The sequence below is a fragment of the Cyprinus carpio genome, chromosome B16 (assembly GCF_018340385.1).
Source record: "Cyprinus carpio isolate SPL01 chromosome B16, ASM1834038v1, whole genome shotgun sequence".
NCBI classification, from domain to species: Eukaryota; Metazoa; Chordata; class Actinopteri; order Cypriniformes; family Cyprinidae; genus Cyprinus; species Cyprinus carpio.
The window spans coordinates 29,009,063-29,030,466 of record NC_056612.1 but is presented as its reverse complement, the minus strand read 5'-3'; the positions used below and the strand labels follow the sequence as shown (position 1 = coordinate 29,030,466).

Here is a 21,404-nt window from a genome sequence, read left to right as displayed (position 1 = left end):
GCTTATCGTGGCTTTAGAAAAATAAAATAACACATCATCAAGCAGATTATCATCATCGTTTTGTAAAAAATCATAAAAAATTTTTGTTTTTACAACAATCAACACAAACAATCACATCTCCTGCTTACTTTGATAAAGCAGCTACTGACGAGAATCCTTTCTGACGGCTCGTTCACTTCATTAACATCTTGATAAGAGACTTAATCAGTTCTGCGTATGAAAAGCTGACTCTAATAGACAGCGTCTGGATTCATCACCAAACATAAATTACTGCCAGACAGTCTGAAAATGAGCCGCTCTGTAATGAAACTCCTCCTGATCGCTGCAGACGCTGGAGATATTCAGCATGCCTTCATGATATGTTACCAAATAGATTGTTATTAAATCTGTGTTTGATAGTTATGTTTGTACAGATTTCATACAGAAGCTGTTTCAAACATGCTGTCTACTGCTTTCATAGGCTGCTAACTTTCAAGGCCGCATAGGATAGTGCTTTCAAGGCATCCCAAAGAAGCTATAAGCTGTGTCTAACCTAGGACTAGATCTGTTTGCACTTTATTCTAATAAAAATTAAAATGAAAAAATTATAATTTAAATGCAAAATAATCAAAATAATTTTTCAAATTCAAAAATTATACTATATATTTTAAATTATCATTATATACTACAATACTTATATTATGATATTATTACATTTTTTATGTGTTGTAGTGGTGTATTTTTACTACAAATACATATATATATTTCTATATATTATAAAGTATAATTAAATTATAATTATAATATTACAACATTTATTTATATTTTAAAATACAAAAATATACATAAAAAAACACAATAAAATCAAAAATATATAAAAACATAACAAATCACTAATGGAAATTTGAATTATATATATTACAGTACAGGTACAAAAAGTTTGGAAACAGTTACTATGTTTTACTGTTTTTGAAAGAAGTTTTTTTGCTCATCAAGCTTTCATTTGTTTGTATCAAAAATACAGAAAAAACAGTAATATTGCTGAAATATTGTTACAACTTAAAATAATTGTTTTATGTAAATTTATTTACTTTTAACTGGATTATTTATTTCTGTGATGCAAAGCTGAATTTTTAGATCATTATCACCTGATCCTTTAGAAAATCATTCTAATATTATGATTCATTATCAAAGTTGGAAACAGTTCTGCTGCTCGTAATATTTTTTCAAGAACATGTGATACTTTTTTTAGGATACTTTGATGAATAAAAGTAAAAAAAATAAAAAAAAAAAAAAAAAAAGAAGCTATGTTTTTAAAAGTATAAGCTTCATGTAATAACAATATACACTACTGATCAGTAATTTGGGGGGTCAGTCATTTTTTTTTCTTTTCTTTTTTTTTTAAATAAATCATACTTTTATTCAGCATGGATTGTTTAAACTGATAAAAAGTGATTAGTAAAGAAAATATATTATTAGAAATATATTATTAGAACTTTTTTTTTTTTGAATAAATGGCAGTTCTTTTAACCTTTTATTCATCAATATATTAGACAGCAGAAACTGTTTTCCAACCCTCATAATAAATCAGAATAGTAGAGAATATTTCTAAATGATCATGTGATAGCTGGATGTTAATGTGACACTGAAGGCTGGAGTAATGATGCTTGAAATTCCACCTTTGCATCACAGGATAGTAATAAATTATTTTTTGTAAAGTATATCAAATAGAAAACTATTATTTTAAGTTGTAATAATATGTCACACTATTACTGTTTTGTTCTGTATTTCTGATCAAATAAATGCAGGCTTGATGAGCAGAAGAAACTTCTTTCAAAAACATTAAAAATAGTAATGTTTCCAAACTTTTGGTCTGTACTGTATATAGATGATGATAATTTAACATACATATAAATATACAAAAGTAATATCATAAAATATAATGAAAGTTGTTTTTATAATATTCATTTCTGTATATTCTTCTATGTTAAAGTATCTCGAAAGTTGTATTTTTTTAAAAACATACAAATATACAACTATCATGATATTTTAACATATGGAAAAATATACAGCTATCATTAAACACACACATATAATATTTTACATGTATAAAACATGCAAATAAAATAATAAATATACAACAATCATGATATTTTAAAATGTATAAAAATGTACAAATATACTATCAAAAAAGACATCTATCATGATATTTTAACTTGTATATTTTATGATATTGTTTTATATATTTTATGATATTATTATTATTTTGTATATTTCATATAAGTTAGATTATCATGATAGCTGTATATTTTTTATATGTACTGTGTTTTAATATATCACGTAGTTGTTTATTTTTTATGATATATATATTTTTTTCAAATATATTTTTCATGAACCACACATAGGTAGCCTATATATATTTATTTCATTAAATCACAGACAATCACATCAAGTCATATTGCAATACTGATTTTATTTGGATATAATTCCACTACAATTCACTCAGCTTGACCTTTGACCCCCTCTGGAGACCCACAGAGATCCGGAGCGCTTTGAAGCCCGGGATGGATGAGGACAGGACACACACATCCTCAATTCCCTCCACCACGGGTGACCTCAAAAACCTCGACCTCCGACGCCCGGGATGAGGACAGGACTTCCTCCTCCTCGATTGCCTTCATCATCGGTGACCTCTGACCCCTCGCCGCCCAGTTTCCTCCCATCAATTAGTGGCTCAGCTGCGGCTGCGCTGCCATTTCTCTGGAGCTCAGAGTGATGATGATTAGAGGCTCTGTCGCGCGTGAACCGCCCCACGCCCCTCACTCTCTCTTCCCTTTGTTTAGCTCAGGATTATTGACTGCAGATTACACCGCCGTGAAGCTGCGCCGCTTTAAACACCCAGCGCAGGAAGTCAAGCCTGTTTAAGTCACACGAGTTAATTAAACACGCCTCGGCGCCTGGAGTCTTTATCAACATTTACAGTTAGGCTGCTTGTTTTCTCACTGATGCTAGAGAATAACAATCAGTTAATCTTAGAAGATGTAACAAATGTTACAAGTAACTGTTCAGTGACAGAAAGATGTTCCCTGATCCAGATGGCAGTTCCATATTTAACATATATATGAATGTTATATAATACAAACTACGATATTTTAACATATAGAAATAAATACAAATATAACATCATGATATTTGTGTATTTTATGTTTAAATATATGTATATTATTATATGTTTATTTGGTAAAATATGATAATGGTGTATTTTTATTATATATTTGTATATTTCTGTATATTAAAATATTGTAATAGTTGCATGTTTTTCATATAATTTAACATATATACAGATACACAAATATAATAGCGTAAAAATATACGAATATCCTTCTATTTTAAGATATAGAGTGGTAGCCAAAATATTTAGAACACCTGACAGATTTTTTAAAAAATATTGACCTTTTTTTTGCCTCCAAAATATCATTTCATTTCATAATGTTTCAAATGTGTTCTTAAATATGCCAAGTGTTCTAACAATTTTGGGCACCACTGTATAAATATATACAAATATGATAGCATGTTGTATTATTTCATATATTTGTTTGATATTTGTGTATTTTATGTTAAAATAAATAAATAAATAAATATCATGGTAGTATATTTTTCATGTTAATATGTAATATTTTTCTACATTTTTATGTACTTCAATATGTCATGATAGTTGTATATTTTATGATATTATTATATTTGCATATCTTCTGCTCCTCAAGGGTGCGTTTATTTGAACAAAATACATTAAAAAAACGTGCAATTTAAAATAACGTTTTTCTATTTTAATATGCTTTAAAATATAATTTATTTCTGTGATGGAAAGCTGAATTTTCTTTCTTTTTTTTCTTTTTTTGTAAAGATGCATAGATAAAAGATGGTGGCATAATGTTTACTGTAATGAACTTTAATGGTGTTTTTGAGTGAGTACATTCACTAAATAGAGACAAAACATGGAGTGGATCAACAAAACTGTGACTGACAGACAATCACTCTCTGTGCTTTTTGAACTGAAGGCTCAGTTTAACCCATGACTGTCTCTGTGATATTTACAATAATGCATTTGTCAGATGCTTTTATTAAAAGTGATATGTATATGAACTCTTTTGTTTGTGTGTGTGTGTCTATCTGTGTGTGTGTGTGTGTGTGTGTGTGTGTGTGTGTGTCTGTGTGTGTGTGTGTGTGTGTGTCTGTGTGTGTGTGTGTCTGTGTGTCCTGTGTGTTGTGTGTGTTGTGTGTGTGTGTGTGTCTGTTTGTGTGTGGTTTGTGTGTCTATAACTGTTTTTTGTGTTTTTGTGTTTGTGTGTCTGTGTGGGTGTGTGGTGTGTTTGTGTGTTTGTGTGTGTCTCTTGTGTGGGTCTGGTGATGTTTGGTGTGCGTGTGTTGTGTGTGTGTGTGTGTTGTGTGTTTGTTGTTCTGTGTATCTGTGTGTGTGTGTCTGTTTGGTGTGTTCTTGTTGTGTGTGTGTGTGTGTGTGTTTGGTCTGTCTGTGTTTTTGTGTGTGTGTGTGTTGTTGTTGTGTTTTGTTTTTGTCGGGTGTCTGTCTGTTGGTGTGTTTTGTGGTTGTGGTGTGTGTGTGTGTTTTGGTGTGTTGTGGTGTGGTTGTGTGTGTTTGTGTTGTTGTGTTGTGTGTGTGTTGTTTTTGTGTGTTGGTGTGGTGTGTCTGTGTGTTGTGGTGTGTTGGTGTGGGTGTGTTGTGTGGTGCAGGTTGGCCTGTGCGAAGTCGTTGTACCCAGCCACACGTACTTTAACGAGGTGGGTGGTGTGTGCTTCTGCTCCCACTACAACTCAACTTCACACGGGATCCACAGATTACTCCACCTGTCTGGACATGTGGTGAGTCTCCATCATCTTCATCATCTCTGCATCCGTCACACTCAAAACCACATCCTCTGCTCCCACTACAACTCAAATTCACACTATTTAACTCAAAAAAAAACAAATCAACAAACCAACTCAAAAAAAAAATTTTTTCTCATTTTTTTCTTTTTCATTCAAAATAAAAAAATCTACATCTCAAACAAATAAAACCTGAGACATAAAATGATTATTTTCAGAGAAATAGAGAAAAGTTTAGTGAGGTGCATGTACCATGACAGTGGGAGGAATTTGTATTTTTAAAAAATATTCTTTTTTTATTTTTTTTTAAAAACACCCAAAAAATAAAAACATATAAAAAATGTCATAAGATTATTTTCAGAGAAATCAAATATATATAAACAGATAAACTTTATGAGTGAAATGAATATATGTAGTTTGATAAATTTTTGACAAATTTAAAGTTGGTTGTTTATTTTGTTAATTCACTTATGAATAGACCCATTAAACTGATTGGTCTTTTCACATTGTTTGGTTTTTTTTGTTGAGCGGGATTCTTTTTGCTGATATTTGTGGTGACAGAAGGTTCTTGGTTGCTCTTCTTCTTTACTCTCTCCTTCTCTCTGTGTGTGGATCGATGCTGTGTACTCCTTCTGTTTGTGTGTGGGGGATCGATGCTGAGGCGCAGTGGAGCGTTGACAGTGTTTTACCTCTGGTTGAGTGCAGTTTTGGATGATGCTGGTTAAATCAACAGTCATTTTGATCGCAGCCAGAAACTGTGTTGTGTGTGTGTGTGTGTGTTGGTGTGTGTGTATTGGGGTTGGTTGGTGTGTGTGTGTGTGTGTGTGTGAGGGTGTGTGTGTTGCGCGTGCGGTGTGAGTGTTTTTGTAATGTTGTGTGTGTGTGTGGTTTGTGTGTGCATTTGCGTTTTGTGTGTGGGTGGTGCGCGTTGTGTGTTCTGGTGGTTTTGGGTGTGTGTTGTGTGTGTGTGTGTTGTGTGTTGTGTGTTTGTGTGTGTGTGTGTTGTGTGTGTTGTATGTTGTTGGGTGTTTGTGTGTGTGTTGTGTGTGGTGTGTGTGTGGGGTTTGTTTTTGTATGTTTGGTGTGTGGGTGGTGTGTGTGTGTGTTGTGTGTATGTATTGTGTGTATGTGTGTGTGGTGTGGGTTGTTGGTTTTTGTGTGTGTTTGTGTGTGGTGTGTTGTGTTTGTGTGTGTTTTGGTGTCTGTTTGTGTGTGTGTGATGTGTGTGTGTGTGTGGATGTGTGAGTGTGTGTGTGATGTGTATGTTATAATATGTATGTATGTGTGTGTGTGTGTGTGTGTTTTGTGTGGTGGTGTGTGTGAGTTGTGTGTGTGGTGCGCTGTGCGGTGTGAGTGTTTTGTGTGTTTGTGTGTGTTTGTGCGTGTGCATCTGCGTGTTATGTTGTGTTGTGTGTGTGTGGGTTGTGTGTGTGTTTGTGTGTGTTGTTTGTGTGTATGGTATGTATGTTGTGTGAGTGGGTGGGTGTGTTGTGTGTGTGTGTATGTATGTATGTATGTGTTGTGTGGTTGTGCGCAGTGAGTGTTTTTGTGGTTGTAGGGCTGTTTGGGTGTGTGTTGTAGTGTGGTGTGTGTGTGTGTGTGTGTTGTGTTTGTGTGTGTTTTGTGTGTGTGTTGTATGTGTGAGTGTGTGTGGTGGGTTTGTTTGTATGGTATGTATGTATGTGTGTGTGTGGTGTGTGTGTGTGTGGCTCTGTTGTGTGTGTTGTGTGTGTGTGTGTATCGTTGAGTGTGTGTGTGTGTTGTATGATGTGTGTGTGTGTGTTGTGGGTGGTGGTGTGGTGTTGTGGGTTGTGTGTGTGTGTGTGTGTGTCATATGTTAGGTATGTTGGTGTGTTTTGTGGTGTGTGGTGTATGTTTGTTTGTGTGTAATGTGTGGTATGGGGTGTATGTATGTATGTGTGTGTGGTGTGCGCGTGAGTGCCGGTCGTGAGGTGTAGGTGTGTGTGTGTGGTGTGTGGTTTGTGTGGGGTTGTTTTGTCTGTTTGAGGGTTTGTGTGTGTGTGGGTGTAGGTGTGGGTATGTGTTGTTGTGGGGGGGCGTGAGTGTGTAGTGTGGGTGTGTGGGTGTTGTTGTGTGTGTTGTGGTGTGTGAGTGTGTGTGGGTGTATGTTGTATGATGTATGTTTGTGTGGTGTGTGTGTGTGTGTGGTGTGTGGGGTGTGTGTGGTGTAGGTGGGGTGTATGGGGTGGGTGGGGTGTGGTGTGTGTGTGTTGTGTTGTGTGTGTGTATGTATGTTGCTGTGTTGTGCGTGTGTGTGTGTGTGGTGTGTGGTGTGTGTTTTGTGGTGTGTGGGTGTGTTGTGTGGGGTGGTGTGTGTCTGTATGTCATGTATGGTGTGTGTGGTGTGTGGGTGTGTGTGTGTGTGTGTGTGTATGTATGTTTTGTGTGAGTTTGTGTGTGTGTGTGTGTTTTTTGGGGAGTGTGTGGGGTGGTATTTGGTGTATGTATGTATGTGTGGTGTGGTGTGTTGTGTGTGTTGTGTGTGTTGTGTGGGGTGTGTGTGAGTGTGTTTGGGGGTGTGTATGTGTATGTGTGAGGGTGTGTGTGTGGTTTGTGTGTGTGGTTTTGTTTGTACCTTGTAATGTGTGTTGGTATGTATGTGTTAGTGTGTGTGTGTTTGTGTTGTGTGTTCTGTTTGTGAGTGTGTTGTGTTGTGTATGTATATATGTATGTATGTATGTGTGTGTGTGTGCGCTGTGTGTTGTGTGTGTGTGTGTAGTGTGTGTGTGTGTATGTGTGAGTGTGTGTGTGTGTATGTATGTATGTATGTATGTGTGTGTGCGTGTGCGTGTGTATGTGCGTGTGTTTGTGTGTGTGTGTGTGTGTATGTATGTATGTGTGTGTGTATGTGTGTAGTTGTATGTGTGTGAGGTGTGTGTGGTAATGTATGTATGTATGTATGTGTCGCGTGAGTGTGCGTGTGTGTTGTGTGAGTTGGCGTGTTGTGTGCGTTGTGTGTGGTGGTGTGTGTGTGTGTGGGTATTATGGATGTTGTGTGGGTGTGTGTGTGGGTATGGGTATGTACATGTAGTGTTGTGCGTGTGCGCCGTGTGTGGGTGTTGCGTGTGTGTGTGGGTGTGTGTGTTTGTGTGTGTTGTCCAGGTGTGTGTGTGTGTGATGTATTGGAGTCATGTATGTGTGTGGGTGGTGTGTGTGTGTGTGTGTGTGTGTGTCTGCGTGTGTGTATGTGTGAGTGTGTGTGTGTGTGTGTATGTGTGTAGTATGTATGTGGGTGTTGTGTGTGGTGTGTGTGTGTGTGTGTGTGTGTGTGTGTGTGTGTGTGTGTCGGTCCAGAAGACCTTCACGCTCTCGTGTCTCAGGGAACGGATGAGCAGAATGCCACTCAAATGTCACAAAAATGTCACGTAATCTCAGTTTGGACACGTCAAATTGAAAGTGAAACCGATATCCACTTTTATATAGATTAAAAAATAACATCAAAAAAAATAAAATATATTTCAGGGGGGAAAAAAAAAAAAATAATAATAAAAAAAATTATGTGGATTTGCAATTTCAGTCTAGTGCAACTGAGAGTGTGCTAATCTTAGAATAATGTAATGAAACTTAAAATGGTTATGCACATAGATAAAATCTCGTCATATGTCAGCATTTGCAATCATAAATCATATTTAAATAAGGTGAGAATCGAACCTTAAATTAAAGCTCAGTGTCCTGCAGTGCATAGTAATGCGCTAACAACCACTCGCCAGAACAAACAGATGAAATGTAGATCTGATTGATTAAATACACATTATATATTCGTTATAACTGTGATGTTGAACCAGCAGACTGTCTTTGAGTATTGCATGCAAATGGCAAGACACTACAGTGTAATACAGGGTACATTTTTGACTAATAGATATGTCCATAATTCCCCAGTTAATCAATCCTATTTCCATCGATACACTATTTTCCTCTTTAATACTGTAAAGCTGCTTTGACACAATCTGAATGGTTAAAAGCACTGTATAAATAAAGGTGACTTGACTTCACATAACATTTTTTTAACTTTTCTGAAATGTCAGGTTTAAATATGCAAAAGAGGTATAATCTAATTAAATATGCACCAATTTGCATACATACAAATCTGAACACTGATTAAAGCCAGGCTCAAAACTGTTTGATTTTGTTAGTTAAAGGGGATTTTGGATTTCTTTTTATCACTCCATAAATCAGAAAATACTGTCAACAGACAGAAAACTAATTTTCACCATGTTTTTAGTAATGGAGGAAAAAACTCACTGCCTTTGAAGAAATGAATTATAATTGAAATCTACAGATGCAAACAGATAAAGTGTCATAAAATAAACACCTAAATGTGTATGTTGCATGCATTCTTTCCACTAATCTGAATTAAGACATGTTGTGGAAGCAAAATAGCACACAATTGCATGAAGAAACGATGGTTTTGTCTGTAACGTCATGCTGTAAATAAAGATCTGGAGTGAGTGACCTGTATCCGGGGTCTGGCGGTCTAAAGATGAGCGAGGACCGCTGGTGATTACAGAGAGGGAAGCAGGAGCAGGTGGTCCGTCTCCACACGGATGCAGGTGGACACACGCGTGTAATGCCGTCAGTCAGGGTGAGGATAAGCACGCGCTCGTCTCTCTGCAGACTGTAAGCTGACATCTTATCAGCCGCCTGCCAGTCAGATTCACATCACATCCTCACATGAAATGCTCTGATATTGAGACGGATGGACTGATGCTGGAAGGCTGGTGGTGTTCTTCACTGCTGGTGTGTGTTGTGACACATCCGTGTGCGCTGGAGCAGAGAGTGTCAGGAAACAATCACACGCTGACGAATGGACACGATGAAACACACCAGCAGTGCATTATATCTAGCAGGGTTGTAATAGTTAACTAAAACTGAAACACAACTAACTAATTAAACCGAGCTAAACTTAACTAAAACTTTAAAACACAAATGGTTGTCAAAAGCAAAAGTGCTACAAAATAATCATATTTAGTGAGAAAGTGTGAGGAGAAAGAGCAAAACAGACACTATTTTGACAATCAGGAAATATGATGCAGGACGCTGCGATCACATATTGACTGATTTCTTTCTTTCTTTCTTTCTTTCTCTCTTTGCTCTCTCTCTCATCTTCCCCATGTATCTGTCAGACTCGGTTCATCTCACATGGGCTCAGATCCGGCCATTCATGATCCACACCATCCTCTAAACCATATTTGAGTAGTTTATCTGTGTGTTATTATGTCACCACTAACTGATATTAGACAACTGTAAACGTGTTGATAAATTATTGAAATTTTAACAAATACCAGAGCAGTGTTGTTTTAGTATCATTGAGATACTAATGTAGTTTGTTTGTTATAACCCCAAAAAAATTAAATTTAATTAAATTAAATTAAATTATATTATAAAACATTTAATTATATTTTACTCAAAAATTTAATAATAAAACTCATAGCTCAAATGAACTGATAATTCTGACAAAACTGTATTTTATTTTTATTTTTTTATTTTTATTTTTATTTTATTTTATTTTATTTTGTTTTATCGCTGTCGACGATGTAATGCTTTTAAACTTATTAAACCTTAGGTAACTAATTACTACAATAACATCAATATGCCAAATGAAGTTTACTCTGTTGTTAAGTCAAGTAAGTTTGTCGTGATGCATTTTTCCTAATTTCTGTCTGAATTAGAAGGCTATCATCGTCAAGAGTTTACAAACGAACATGTAGCGAAGCAAGACCCACAGTGTCAAGTTTTTAATGATTGTGAATCTTTAACAAGATCAGTGTTGTTTGCAGTATGAAAGTAAATGAAAATTAGAAGTTTAACCCTGCAAACTAGATGAAAATAAAATGTTTACATTTTTAAAATATTTGATTTCAGTCAACGTTTATTTTATTTCAAGTAACGTTTTTATGGTTTTAGATTTAGTTATCTGTAATAACGCTGTCTCAAGGAAATATTTTAGCTCAAAGGGGTTCGGCTGACAAAAGGTTTGCGAATCCTGATTTAAACACTTGTTCTGAATGTTTAATTGCACTGATGATGCTTACATGCAGTTACAGTAACACAACAATCAAGCTCATCTCCAGAAATGTTCGCCATGTTCCTAAATCCTTGAGCATTAAAAGCTTTGAAAGAAAGCTTTGCATTAAAATATTCTGATTTGCATGCACAATCTGGCATAGATGGCAGTTCCACTTTCTGGTGTTTGTTTGTGTCTCAGGGGTGTCGGATGCATCTTCGTGGAAATGATCCAGGGAGTGGCGGCGTTCCCGGGCATGAAGGACATTCAGGATCAGCTGGAGAGGATATTTCTGGTGAGTGTCTCCACTCTGCTTTCCTCTGCATTTAATGCCTCGGGTGCTGGATGAAGAGAAATTCTCCATGAATACAAAGATATGGAGTGATAGATGACTGTACACAACGCTGTGAGGTCATTCATATTACATCTCATGAATCCTGAGATCATTTCTCCTGTCATTCCCATAATGTCCGCTCTGATAATTGAAGCAGAGAGTAATGGATTCATATTCACCCTCTGAGTCGGGTAAATAATTCATACAGACAATTACTGAGATGAATAGAGCGGGCGGCCGGGGTTCATGGGGACAGACGCCCGCGGGCCGTGAGGGTCAGCGGACAAACATATTTACAGAATGACAGAAGCAGGGAAAACCGGCTCGGAGAAATTCAGCAGCCGTCTGCTCATGTGAGTGAAACAAAGAACAGCAGCGTCTTTTGTTTGATGCACTGCAGGTTTAACCGTTTAGGGACTAGTTAACCTGGAAATGTGAACTCTGTTGTTATTTACTCACCCTCATGTCATTCCAAACCATGGATTACAAAAAGAGAGTGTTTGGGAATGAGTGGCACCTTGGTGTCAGTTACATTTTTGAATCTGCTGGAGGTTCCATTTTTGAATTTAAATGTAGCAGTGTGGATGTTTTTAAATATTTGAAATAGAATCTAGTTACATTCTAACAAAAGGCTGTATTCAGACAGTCTCACTGCATGACGGTTTGTATATTGTACTTGGCAGCTTTGAAGAACGAAAATGGGGAAAAAACTAAATAATTAATTAAGCATATACATTTTTTAATTCTTTAAAAGTAAAATTATGGATTCAATGTTGATGTTATTTTAGTAGCATTGAGATACTGTAGTTTTTATTAATATTTTGGACCAGTTTTTATTTTTATATTTTCCATTTTTATTTTCATTTCATTTTTATAGATGTCTATAGTATTTATTAATTTTTATTTCAGTTTTAATGTATTTATTTTAGTTCATCAAGTTAAACTAAATTAAAATGAGAAATGTAATTTTTATATTTTATTTTATTTCAGTTAATATTTTTTTTATTCAAGTAACAATTTATTTTTTATATTTTATTTTATTTTTATATTTTATTTTATTTCAGTTAATATTTATTTTATTTAAGTAACAATTTATTTTTTATATTTTATTTTATTTCAGTTAATATTTATTTTATTCAAGTAACAATTTATTTTTTATATTTTATTTTATTTTTATATTTTATTTTATTTCAGTTAATATTTATTTTATTCAAGTAACAATTTATTTTTTATATTTTTATTTTATTTCAGTTAATATTTATTTTATTTCAGTTAATAATTATTTTATTCAAGTAACAATTTATTTTAATCATTTAATTTTAGTTTCAATTTTAGTGAACTATAATAACCCAACCATTATTTTAATTCTCAACGAACTTTTAATAAAAATTAAATAAAAAAACTTTTTTTCACATTTAAGAACGAAAATGAAAAAAAATGAAAAAAAATAAAATAACGATAATAAAAAATTCCAACCCTGCATGGATATTCTGGACACTTTTCACGATTTTAACGGTCATCAGCATCGTAAATCCTCAAAAGTTTTTCTTATTAACCCAACAATGACGACTTCCACTGCTTAGAAACCCAGAAATGTGAAAAAGGTCCATTAAGTTTCTCACAGATGCATCACATTAGGGAAGTGAAATGCATTGTGACTGCATTTAATCACCAGGAAAACAATTTTAAGTCTCTTGCAAAATGTTGTAAAGTGTAGTTGTGCTCTCATTAGTTATTTCAGCATGACGGTGGGACGTTTGTTTTGCATATAGAATATATTATTGTCTGTACAATTGTGAAAAAATATCTACATTGGATGCCAGTAATACACTGAGGGTGTTTTCTTTTATTTTTCTGATGGTAAGCGGCTCTTCTGTGAGTCTGAAGTTGAGTTCTGTGTCCTTGAATGAAGGACGTCTTTGTTCAGAAGTGCTGATTGTTTGATTTGGCCCCGTCACGATCCCCCGCTTCTGTGTAATTAGGCTGTGGCTGGTGCTTGTTGTTTGTGTTCCTCTTTGTCAGGTGGGCTCTTGATGAATCTGAACGAACGCAGTCCGTCAGCCAGCTACACACACATACACATTCATTCCTTTTCTTGCTCACTCATTCCTCCCTCCTGAGAGACCTGCGGCTGTCAGTCCGGCCAGCATCGTATCTAACCCTTCTTTCAGAGATTAGCCTTCATTACTGCTTTCCAAAGGCCAGACTGCTTTCTGCTGCGAGGAAAAGAGAGGCCAGCGCTTCTGACCTTCTCTTCCTGAGAGAGAGTCACACGCTTGTGTCTGTGCGTTTCATTTCATCTTTATTTGGCTGTTTTCAGCTGGAGATAAACTCATTACGTCAAGGTTAATATCCACTTTACGCTTGTGATGCATTTCGAATCCCATCATGCACAGCTGCTAAACATGAGAGAGGCCAAATCTGAGAGAAATCTGTTTGTTTTGCTCTTTATTGTGGCTGGAATCATGAAGAACTCAAATATGTTTTGTCAGATGAGCGTTGTCTCAGATGTTAAATCAAAGATTTTAGATCTACTAAAGCTTTGGAAGAGAGTGCTATGAAATGAATGCTTGGAGATTTTCTAAAGCTTTGGAAGAGACAAACGTGAAGTCACTTGAGTCTTTTCTTATGCAAAACATCTTGTTATTCGTGCTGTTCTTTGTGGTGAATCTCACAGGACAATTTTATTTATGTTTTATTTATGCATTTATTTATTTATCTCAGCCTCAGACCATTAAAGATTAAGATGAGTTTGTTTCTTCATCAGACTGCAGTGAATGGGTGCCGTCAGAATGAGAGTCCAAACAGCTGATAAAAACATCACAATAATCCACAAGTAATCCACACCACTCAACTCTATCTGGAGAAGACAAAAGCTGCATGTAGTCCATCAGTGAACATCTGGAGAAGACAAAAGATGAAACACACAAACCATAAAATACGATTCAACACAAATACATAGAGTCTATAATCCATAATAAACACTTCCTCCAGTGAAAAAGTGTTCTGGTGTGAATCAGGAGAGAAATCTGCACAGATCAAGCAGCGTTTTAAAACAGCTTTAAACAAATATGTGTCTGGATTTTGATCTGAGAGACAACAGCAGATGCACTTTTTCACTGGAGGAAGTGTTATTATGGATTGTTTTATTCTAGGTTTGTATCTTATTCATGCTGGTTTTATATTGGATTCTTCATTTTTCGCATGTGTATGAGAGCGGGCTGCAGGTAGCTGTTCTGTAAGTGTGTGTGATGTATTAAAGAAGGCAGGCTGGACCGGTGTGTTTAACTAGCTGTCAGCTAGCAGGAGATTACCTGTGTTCCTCTGCAGCGTATGAATATGGACAGATCTATCTGCAGCAAACACACACCTCCGTCATGTGTGACCGGCTCTCACACGCACTGAGGTTATAGAGAGCGCTTTGAGATTAGAATTGAGCTGTCTGCTCTCATTACAAGAGGATGGACCACACACACACACACACACACACACACACACACACACACACACACACACACACACACACACACACACACACATACACACACACACACCACACACACACACACACACACACACACACACACACACACATACATACACACACACACACACACATATACACACACACATACACACACACACACACACATACATACACACACACACACACACACACACACACACATACACACACACACACACCTAGTTACTTACATGAGAATTAATAAACACTTGAGACTTGAGAGTTTTTCTGTTATAAGTTGTGACCAAAATGGACATTGATTAGAGTTCATAGTCAACAAAGGTGTTTGATTACGGAGTCATGCACATGACATGTGGACACAAATATATTTATCACGGCCACAAATTAAGAATTTGTTCACTTGTTTTATTAATTGATTTAACTAAACTCATTTTAGTTAAATCAATGCCATAAAATAAGAATTCATTCCTGCAACTTAATTTATTTCCTTGTTTTATTAAATCATGGCCGTGTTGTTCTAGCACATTCTCTCGTTTTGATTGAATTAAAACCAGAGGATGAATTAGTACACTGTGGCCATGATTTACTACAGTGCAGGAATTCATTCTTAATTCATGACTACAATTTAACTGTCTGATTTTTACATTTTATTTGTTTACACACACTGCAAAAACAAAAAAAAAAAAACAAATATATATATATATATATATATATATATATATATATATATATAATATATATATATATATATATATATTTTACGAGAAAATACCATTATTTATAAGAAAATAAAAATGATTATTTGAGTATGTTTTATGAGAAAATACCATTACAATCCAAATTTCATGTTTTGCTGTTTCTTTGTAACTATTTGTGAAATTTACTAGCAATTTCTGAGTGAAAACAACAAACCAAATTTCAGTTCACCAAACCAAACTTAACAAAAAAAAAAAAATCACTGTTTTTGGATCATTTTGAGTAATTGCTCATCTAATTCTCAGTAGATAATTCAAGTGCATTAATGATGACAGACATTGGAGAACTTTTAATTTATTAGCTAACAACTCTCAAATAATTTAATCTTGTCATTTTAAATTAATTTCCATTCAGATTTGTAATTAGTCTCTCCATTTCCAGTGATTAACAACGACTCATTTAAGATGATTTGTGGAGCGTTTGAGAACACAATAGACTGGCATTGTTGCATTGGCATGATAATCATCTAGTAAATGTTGCTAAGGAGCCACTGTTTCCTTTCATATGATATCTCACACGTATCTCAGTGGATCTCAGGTGCCTGTTCTTCATGACCCAACAGGACATCTGAAGTGTTTTAGGGTTGGTGCATGTGTCTGTCAGCCCTGTAGAGTTGAGTCGAGTCGGCCTGGACTGACCTCACATAACTGCATCCAGACGCTCCTGAGATCTGATCTGTGAAAGTGAAGCCGCTTCTCTCTGGCGGGGGGAATTAATTACTGCATGTGGGTGGCTGTTGTTTTAGCCGGTCGAGGGCATGTGGTGACCTTCTGCCCAGCTGGAGCGCTAGTGAAAGGACAGCTTCACTGCCGCTGACATTTCAGGAGTGATTGACAGCGAGGTTTGTGCTGGTGTGGTGCGTGTTCTCCTGACGTCTGCTGTCAGTGTGTGCTGTGCTTCGTCTTCTCTCAGCTCCGCGCCGATCTGCAAAACACACGTTTGCCACTCGCTCCCGCAGCCCTGATCTCTCTCCACCCGCTCCGCTCGCACTTCAAAGCGTCCCGTCCCTCCCCTCCACCCTCCATCTAAAATACATGTGCTGTCACTCAGGGCTCTGTACAGTAACCCCCTCCAAACATCTGCACCTCCTTCTGTTTCTGAGAGCTTCACCACAACACCTCCACTACACCTCACACAACACCGCTTATAGTTCTTCATATAAATATAGAGATCAATATGTGTGCACACTTTTATTATATATGTACATATTTATTCATATATTTAAGATTTTTAATGTTTTTTTTTAATGGAGTCACTTCTGCTCATCAAGGCTGCATTTATTTGATCAAAAATACAGAAAAATCTGATATTGTGCAATAATATTGAAATTTCTAATATTTATTTCCTATTTTAATATACTTTAAAATGTAATTTATTTTGGTCAGAAATCATTCTAATATGTTGATTTATTATAAGTGTTGAAACTGTTGTGCTGCTTAATATTTTTTTGGAACTTGTGATACTTTTTTTCTTTGATTTTTAAATTAATCACATTTTGAAAGTAACAGGCGCCTCAAATTATGTTTGTGTCAGTTTGTGTTTCTCCTCCAAGTGACTGTTAAAAATTGATTTATCATTGAATCATTCATTCAATAGAGATTTGTTCAAAAAGTCTGATTCATCCAGTAATGAAACAAGGGAATTATTTATGAGTGAGTCATTGAATCATTCATTCAAATCACTTTTTCATAGTTGTAATATTAAAAATTGGTGTATTAAGTAATTATATTTTAAATACATATATATTCAGATAGTTCATTATTAATATATTCATTAATAGTTCATTTAAACTAATGAAACACTTATAAATAGACTGAAGCAATTCATATTTTGTCACACATTATTTTGTTTTGTTCAGAATTGTGGGAGAATCATGATCTCTATTTGAGAAAAAAACAAACAAACAAACAAAAAAAAACTGTGATTCTCAGTTTATCCAGCTTTACACAGAATGACAGAATTATGCTGCCATTCAAGCATCAGACTATAATTTATGGCAGACGTCAGAAACTCAGCTTGTCTTGTGCATCTCATTTGCATGAATTCAGCACTGATGCCCTTCCTGTTTATCTGTCCTCTCCTCTAAACTGACACACACACACACACACACACACTCACACACACACACACACACACACACACACACCTGTGCAGCATGTCCAGGTATCTCTGACAGTCCATCAGTCGTTTGTCTCACACCTCATTGGTCCATCAGCTCATGCAAAACATGAGGAATGAACCAGTTTTCCCACAGATCTGAGCTTTTCATGTGTCAGAGGAAGAGCTGGTTAAATGCAGCATTTTACATGTGTTCTTCTGTATAATGTATAATGTGTTCATCGTATAATGTTTGTGGCCCTAGCAGCTCTAACCTAAATGACAGCAATAATGACTGCTTCATTGTTCAACAAACAGTCCTGCCTCAAACCCATGGTATTCATCGAGACCCTGCACAGTAACACACAGTAACAACTTCAAATCAGCTCGTTATAAACTCATTATCAGCTCATATAAACCCGACAACTCAGGAAAACCACAATGACATGAGATTTGAAGTGACTGCATTTTTCTCTGGTTGGCCGTGATGTCAAAACATTGAATAAACAGGACATAACTTTTATTTTCTTTGTCAAAAAATTGGAGGAATGAGTAAAAATCAGTGTGTACTAATTTTCTATTAACACACAAAAAAAAACACTTTACGTATAATGCATTACAGAGCTATTCATAATGCACTTTGTAATGCATTATAAGTAATTATATCGTGCTGCAATGTAATCGAATTTAAAATGCATTATGATATTATATATAAGATTTTACATCTGTATTATGCATTATACTTTTTAAAGGTGTAACAGTGAACTAATTATTATCATAACTGTGCTTTCAATTATTTGTGAGATCATACGAGTCATAATTAATGATACTTGCATTATGAAGCTTCAAGTAAACAAGTTACTGTTGTTTTTCTGCTTAAGCAGTTCAACATTTTCTAGATTTAAACAGTTGTAAGATTAGTAAGATTATGCATGTAAAACACATTGAATGTATTATGTCTCGTCCAATCAGGCTGCTCGAACAAAACACAATGCAGAATTATATCGTGCTGCAAGTTTTAGTTAATTGTAGGTAATTTTGTTTGCATAAATTCATTATCCAAGCACAAACTAAGAGCAAAGCCTGGCGAAAAATGCAGCATTGCATTAGTTCTCTTTCATGCTGTTCAGGGATCATGATAAATGATAAATGTCTTCTGTCAGATCACGTCAAACCCTCCCTCTGACCTTCAAGATTGTTTCATGCCATAAATATTCTGTTCTAGTGTCTAAAGTGCACGGATTAATCTTTTACAGTAAGACCAGGAGCATTGTAAGAAAGTAAATAGAGTTTTGAATAAAACACTTAGTCTAACACTTACGATATTCTGAAGGGTTGCTAGGGTGTTTCTATGTCATTGCTTTGTTTCTTTGTTTTTTTTTTTTCCTCAAACCAGTCTGATCCGGACTGAACCGGTCTGCTTCCTGTGGTCATGTGAAGGTGACCTGCTCTCAGAGATTCATGCGCTGGATGTTTGATGTCCAGGACTCGATCTTCCCCCCCAATATGTGTTCAGTATAGAAGACAGATTTCACTCCAGATTGCTTTGCTCCTGAGTGGAGGTTGTTTTAAAGGCTCTTGCTCTCTGAGAGCGTGACAGACAGACAGACAGACAGACAGAGAGAGAGAGAGAGAGAGAGAGAGAGTTTTCTGTTATTCCAGCGCTGAAGCCGCTCGTTCTGGAGCTCCTGTGGGATTTCAGAGCTCGACTCGGTTTCTCCGAGAGATTTCTCATCACAGAGCTACACGACTGTGAAAGTGGACTGATGGCAGAGACGCAGGTCATTCCTCATGTCTTTGTTTCAGAGAAAACTCAAATATAGAGCAGAATGACAGAACTGAACAGTATGCAAACATTTATTGACTCAGGGTTAGGGTAAGGGGATAGAAAATACAATTTGTACAGTAGATGACCCAACAAAGAATGGAAACCAGTGTGTGTGTGTGTGTGTGTGTGTGTGTGTGTGTGTGTGTGTGTGTGTGTGTCCGTGTGTCCGTGTGTTATCATGGGTCATCATGGTGGATGCTGCTGGTAGTCCTGTTTGTTTGGTTGCTGACATTTAATGTATTTAAGTACTATTAAGTTGTCTTGCATTCTGGACAAATTTAATTATTACTCATTAAGATTCTAAAACAACACAAGCATAATGAATTTACTCATGCAATAATTAACTTGTGGCCAGCTGATATCCAGCATATAATCATTTCATGATTTATTTTTTACTTTGCATAAAAGTTCTGACAAAGTCAGATTTATGCTTCAGCAAACTGAATATAATTCAACATAATTCAACACTGCCCCCTGCTGGACAGACTGTCACTTTAATAGTGCTGTTTATTAAGTCAATCGTCACTACTATTGTGGTAACACTAAACATTTGGTTTAACTGATTGCTGTTACTACACTATGAGATCAGATGTGACACTATGTTAAAAACTAAATGACTGATTTCCAGGAGCACAAACAGAGATTAAGAGAAGCACAGAAACACATGGTCACTAAACAGGATTCACACACACTGATCTTACTGTCTATATGAGGATTTATTACACACATTTATTCTGATTCATGTTATTTCACTGACAGAAGTTCAGCTGCAGTATTAATGTCATGAAGAGAAAAGATTAATGTCACTGTTACTGATGCATCATTAACACAGTTTCACTGATGATCTATAACTACCAAACCTAAACCCAGGATAGAGTGTCTGAGTGAATGTGGTCTGGACTGTGTGGATGAGGCTCATTGTGTCAGAGACGCTGTAGAAGGACACGAATTCCTGCACTGTGATCTACATACACTCCTATTCTACTGCTTACTGGTGGACTTCAAAAGCTCTATTACCGGGCGTGGTGGCGGACGGTAATGCATCGCGCATCACTCAGCTTGTTTGCCAACTGCCAATAAAAACTAACGAAGAAGAATATAAATCTTCTTCTTCGTCGTTGTCATCAGGGGCTGGCAGGCTTTTTTAGCGAGCTCACTGGCTAACCAGCTGAAATTAACATTATGGACATAACAAAATTTTTTAAAAGGATCACTAACAGTAAACCTCACCGGCCAGAGAGAGATTCAGTAGCGATTACGTTTTCTCGTAAAACCGAAACACACAGCTTGTATCAAATGCTGAATGAGTAACTATCATCATTTTCCCAGATAGTGTATAGATTTTTTAGGCATTCTTTTATCTCAAACAGCCTCCTCCAGTTTGGTCTCTCAGTTGAAGACAGATTCTCTCAGATCATCAAAAGAGAAGAGAGCAATTAAGAGACATCATCATTTATGTCTGTAGATTCAGTAGGTGCTTGATAGAGAGCTGAAAGCTCTACAGAAAACAGAAATCAAAACTCATCAGCGCCACACTTCACCCAATAACCTGCACCAACATCAGGTTTGTGCGGCTCTTGTTGACCTGACTGATCTTTAGTAACTCACCTCAGTCCAGCACTTTCACAGCATCAGCTTCATTCTTCTCATATTCATTAAATCGCATTAGAGCTACTGTTACGACCTGTGCTTAGCTTGTTTTCTATTTGCTCTGTGTTCCTTCGGTCTCTCTCTCTCTTTCTTTTTTGTTCTCTCTAATTTTAAACAGGTTCAATCATGGATGGTAAGCAGCCATTGGTTGCCCAGTAGGGGCGTGGTGGTTATAAGGACGCTGCTGGCACTCATCGAGGAGCTCATTTTTGGTTTGTTCGCACGTGGGTTGAGAGCTCCGGAATCCCTCCTCCGGCCGATGATCAAATGGTGTCTTAGAGACTTTAATTATGCAAGTTTACTTTTTGCTTAATATTGTGAATTTGTTTTTTGTTTTTTTTGATTGTCGACCGGAGGGAGGCGTGCT

General features: G+C 36.1%; 1 protein-coding gene across 1 annotated transcript in view; it reads left to right on the top strand.

Moving 5' to 3' along the window:
• LOC109106292 (cyclin-dependent kinase 14-like) overlaps window positions 1–21,404 on the top strand; it is a 434,688-nt gene that overhangs the window by 313,093 nt on the left and 100,191 nt on the right. The window contains exons 11-12 of the mRNA XM_042740300.1: window positions 4,729–4,857; window positions 11,087–11,180. Coding sequence (XP_042596234.1) covers window positions 4,729–4,857; window positions 11,087–11,180 — 223 coding nt within the window. The remainder of the gene's footprint in view (window positions 1–4,728; window positions 4,858–11,086; window positions 11,181–21,404) is intronic.